The sequence below is a fragment of the Plectropomus leopardus genome, chromosome 1 (genome assembly GCF_008729295.1).
Source record: "Plectropomus leopardus isolate mb chromosome 1, YSFRI_Pleo_2.0, whole genome shotgun sequence".
NCBI lineage: Eukaryota > Metazoa > Chordata > Actinopteri > Perciformes > Serranidae > Plectropomus > Plectropomus leopardus.
In genome coordinates, this window is record NC_056463.1 from 5054293 (window position 1) to 5059737 (window position 5445).

General features: G+C 36.4%; 1 protein-coding gene across 1 annotated transcript; it reads right to left on the reverse strand.

Moving 5' to 3' along the window:
• Positions 1 to 258: 258 nt before the first annotated feature.
• slc35c1 (solute carrier family 35 member C1) lies at positions 259 to 4552 on the reverse strand. Its single transcript, XM_042488563.1, has 3 exons — positions 4483 to 4552; positions 2230 to 2741; positions 259 to 1108 (listed from the first exon to the last, which is right to left on the reverse strand). Exons 1-3 carry the CDS (start codon positions 4512 to 4514, stop codon positions 528 to 530), a joined length of 1125 nt encoding a protein of 374 aa, XP_042344497.1. The 5' UTR covers positions 4515 to 4552; the 3' UTR covers positions 259 to 527.
• Between the last annotated feature and the right edge of the window lie 893 nt (positions 4553 to 5445).

Below are 5445 nucleotides of genomic sequence, written 5' to 3' on the forward strand. Positions count from 1 at the left end.
AATTGCACGTTTTCAATGCAATTATTGCACGCTTCAGTGTCAATGCTGAAAACATATTGTGCAGCTTTAAGTCGACGCACATTAGACGTTCTGTTAACAGCTAACTTACAGAAAATAAGTAAATAAGTGGAAGTTTATTGCTGGAAGATTTTTTTTTAAATCACGCACAACAAAATTCCATGATTTTTTTCAAAATATTCAATTATTTTTTTTTCTAATTCCATGACTTTTCCAAGCCTGGAAATTAATATTGTGAGATTCCATGACTTTTTCAAGGTTTCCATGATTGTGGGAACCGTGAGTGGAGAGGAGATGGGGAGAAAGTGTATTTTACTGTTTTATCTAATTTTGCGAATTTCAACAACAAACAGCCGTCCATGCGTAACGATTTCCGTTGGATGACAAATTTAAAAAAAAAAAAGTTTACGAAAATATGGACTTGGTGTGTAAAGGCCTTAAATGTTACATTGTGTCACACTCTCACGCCACATGGGTAAAAACTAAAGGTTTCTCAGCATGATTAGAGTTTACACTCCCATGTTGCCTTTCTCCCCTGGCAGCAGTTTTTCCTTGGCCGAGTCCTGAGGTTCTCTGTGGGGAGTCTTCTTCATTTCCAGACTTTTGACCCACGTGTACGCCGACGAGCCACCGAGAACCATCATGTTACTGGTCCACCACAGCAGGCTTTTACTGGAGGAGTTGTACACCACTGCAATAACAGTCTGGGCGCAGGCCTTCGCGGTCCCTGAGACATTGTGTGTGAGTGGACTTGTATACTTGATCTGGAGGCCCGTGACGTAGCCAATGGCGAAACCAAACACTCCTCCGAGTGTCATCATGCCCCAAAACCCGAGGTCAGTGAGGCGGCTGAAGCTGAAGACGCGGCCAAACTCTCCGAACACAAGGATGAGCGGGAGAAAGAGGACGGAGGCGTTAATGTTATTGTAGTAGGACAGTTTCCAGATGTTTCCATCCACTGCTGGCATCACCTTCTTAGTGTAGATGGCGTTCATGGATACGCAAGCGCTGGCAATCACCCCAAAAAAGACACCTGACCAGGAGAGGGACCCTGCTATGCCCTCTTGGTCCACACCGAGCCAGAATCCACCTGAGAAGCACAGACACGAGCAGGACTGTGATATCACAACACACAAGAGCTGTCAGCTGAATTTCAGCACTGAAATATTTCAATGTCTTTCTAACTACTATTTTAAAAGTTGAGCAAGTAAATTCATGTTTAAATTCGATGATTTATTTCACATTTCTTAACCAAAAAAAATGCAGTCTGAAATAAATTGTATCCAGAAAGCAGAAATTCTGTTTTGCAGCAAGCTGAAAATGCACTCTAGAAATGTGTATCCTACTATTACTTTTGCTAGGAGAGTAGTACCTTCTCAGTATTGACCGAAATTATGAGTTATTATCTGAAATATACACAAAATAACGCACTTCACGGTAGAGCAGAGACTGTTTGTTTTCAACAAACTCCTGCACACTGTCTAACCTAAAGTGGTACATTCCTCCCCTAAGCCAAAATAAAAAAGATAAGCCCCCCAATGCTTAAACTTTATCTGGCATGCCTCCCCCGTTTTGCACGACCCCTTACCTCTTGTAAGTATCATACAGTTTCTTAACCCTTTGAAACTTGGATTGACATCAGTTTTCTAATTAAGACACCTTTAACAAGTATTTAAACCCTTAAAACCCTCATGAAATTAGCTTGATTTATTTGATAACTTCAGAATAATCAAAATATCCAGAAAATCATCTTTGTAATTATATCACTTTCCTGTTTTGTTGTTTTTTTCAGTTGTATTTTTTTAAAATACTTATTACTGTTATTGCCATCTTTCCATGTTTTTGAAATTAATCAGACCAGCTTTCTCAGGTTTCAAAGGGTTCAACTGTTAACAGGGATCTGGATTTTACAGTATCAACCTGATGTTTGAATAAGCAAATCATTATTATTTACATTAAAATAAAATAAAACTTTATCTTTGCCCTGGTGTCCACATACATTTAGCCTAAACATGCATGAGGATGCAGCCTAGCCTTACCAAATAATGTCTAACAATCTACAAAGTGCAGGTTTTATCCTTAGCCACTGACCTATTTAAACAAATGAAAAAAAAATACTTTTAAGTGCAAAGTCTGACAAATAATTTATCTAAAATGATCTAATAGAGAAGATAAACATTTCAACTCAAGGAGGAAACAAAGACAACATACCCAGTATGATCCCGCAGCAGAGTATGGCTTTCAATGAAGTGGTCTGTTTGAGGATAATATAAGATAACAGCACATTAAAAACGGTGCTGAGCGACCGGCCGACCGTGTAGAAAGCCACTCCGACATGTTTCAGGCACAGGTTGTTGAATGTGATCATGCCGATGAAGACGACGGACAGCGGGAGGACTTCCCGGGACGTCTTCAGGTCGAATTTGACCGAGGGGAAGTCGATGAGTCCCGGACACAGTGTGGCCAGCAGCTGCATGAGCCAGCACAGCCCCACCGTCACCACACACTGATAAAATGTGACGAACAACGGCGCGTCCAGCTCCCGGTTATCCAGCAGGTAATTATTTAGAAACACCATAGTTATTGAAACAAACCAGTACAGAGCGACCACGGCTGCTATCCTCACAGCCCGCAGGAGGAAAGTCTCTCCGTGACCGTCCTGGTCCGTCGTTTCCGAGCCGGCGAGAGCCATCCTCAAGATACCGGACCGTTTCAGCTGAGTCCTGTTCATGGTTACAGAGAAATAAGAGCAACCCGGGTGAAAACGGCAGCGTTTACATGAGCTAACATGTAGCTAAAGACTGGCTATGCTAGGATACAAACATGACGACTGACTTCCGGCAACGGCAATAACAATGCAACTTCCGGTACACATTTTCAGAATAAAAGCTTTTCTTCGAAAATCCAAATCTAACTAAATAAAATAACCACAGAAGTACTTCTAAGGCTAAATCCAAATTATTTGCAATATCTTAAAATAACTATACAAAATACCAGATCAAACACTCCTGTTTCCCAATCCTTCAAATCCATTTGCATTCTATATTATCCATGGCACAGTATTTAATATTCCTGCACTACTCCTACACCTTTATGTGATCACTTGCGACACCTGCACTGTTAACCACCAATATTTGCACAACCATCATAATCATATCAACTGTAGTGACAGGTCTCTGTAATAGCCCTGGAACTACTGTTGGTTTTGTTTTATTTTTATATTTCATACATTTTATTCTTATGTCATGGCCTTTTATTCCCATGTTTAGCCTATCTGTGTTTGAGAGTGTTTTGTTTTAAGCTACTGGTGCTGAAATTTCCCGGGGATAAACAGACTATCTATCTATCTATCTATCTATCTATCTATCTATCTATCTATCATGCTCCCATATTTCTACCTAAAGAGAGTAATAAATTCATGTAATAAATACATCAATAAATGAATGAATGAATAAATAAAGGAAATAAAGAAAGAAACAATAGTAGTAGTAATAATAATGATGATGATGATGATGATGATAAAAATAAAAAGTTTCCTTGCACAAGATAAAGATGGCCTGAGCGAGTAAAAGGGTACAGAAAAAAATTCATGCTTTCAAAACCAACCATACTTTTGCATTTTGAGATGAATTTTGTTGATAGGGCCGTGGGAAAAATTCATACTTGTATATCCATTTTTGCCTGTTCATTCATTCATTTACAGATAACCATATTTTTTTTCTTTTACTGTACTGACATCACAACTCAGAAGTTTTTTAAAAAAAGATTATTTTGTTTAAAATTAATGTTTCATTTTAGATAAACGAAACATTCATAGATAAACTTATCCAACATAATTTCATTATTTTCTTATAATTATAATCAATAATTTCTGTCATTAAATTGACATTGGAAACAAAAACAAAAATAATATTTTGGGGTGTTTGTACACCAATATAATACACCCCATTTACAGCTAATTTTATTTGTGCAAGCAGCACAAGCACAACATTTACACTGGCTATGTTTTCATATCACGTTATTTTTTCACGTTTTTAAAAACCCCATAATAATAACAATTGATTTAAAAACGAGTATTTTGCTTTTAAACAAAGGTCAAATAAAACTGACGACTTTTATCTTGAAGGCTCAAACTGAAAGTCTTCTTCCTTGTTTGAGCCAACTGTTATTTAAAAGGATAGTGTCCTTAAATAAATGTACTCAACCATTAAAATAGTTTATTGTCCCAGTATTCCCAGTTTTTCTTTAAAAACAGACTTTGATCTCAAATTAATCAAACGGTAGATGTTTTCATCCTGCAGAACATTGCGAGCTAAATGTAGCAGAGATTAACTGTTGCATTTGCACATTTCTAGTAACTAATGTACACTAATGTACACTAATGTACAGGCTGCTTAAACAAAACGGCAATGCCTTTTTTTCTTGATTGGGTCCATAATGCGTTGTCAAAAAAGGTTTTCATACCTTAAGTTGTCGGAGATAGTTCTATATTTCATAAATCCAGCATGGAGAAAGGATGCCAACAAGGAAGTGCCTTGTCTTTGTAATGTTTGTCCAACCCCTCCCATGAAGCAACAGCACAGGTGACCTGCGTTTCCTGTTATATACATTTAACCCTATCAGAAGGCAAACATGGAGCAACCCATGCGGATATTATGATTACGTAAATAAGTAAGACAATACAATAAAGGGTTTGGTTCGTTTATGATTTCTTGCAACATTAAAGATACGATCTCAGGCTGCAGCTGGCCCATTAAAAAGCAAAGCAGCTTTATTTGTACAACAGGGGACTCCAAAGTGCTTAAAAAACAATAAAAAAAATTATATATATATAGCATATACAGTAAAAGAGTGTAGAGGAAAAAAAAATATGCAATGTAAAATGAATTACTATTATTAAAAAGATTTTAAGTTTAGGTTATTGCCAATGCACATGCTGAAGAAGGGCGTCTGGCCCGAAATGTTCATGTGGCAATAAAATATACTTTAATTGGAGTGCTGTCCTATTTTGCAAGGCATTTTGAAATAAAAGTCAGTACTTTAAGTGAGTGTGGTTATAAACTTATACATGTTTACTCAATAGCTTATTTAAAAAATATATATTAACTTATTATTACATTATTATTATTATTATTATTATTATAGTATTTTGTAAAATGGTATATTCTCACTGACTGACCTTCAACATCACAGTTATTTTAAAGGAGGGAAGAAACCCAATAACACCATTACCAAATCTCCCTCTCTCTTTTTTTTTTTTTTTTTTTTTAGAAATTGAAGTTACTTTGCAATATGGTATCATACAAGGTAAACATTATATTTGTCTTTTTCTATAATGATAAGTAACAACAACAATATATTTCTCTTGGTGTATTTTTCCTATAATTTTTTATTTATTTTAATTTTTATATACTGCACACAGACAGC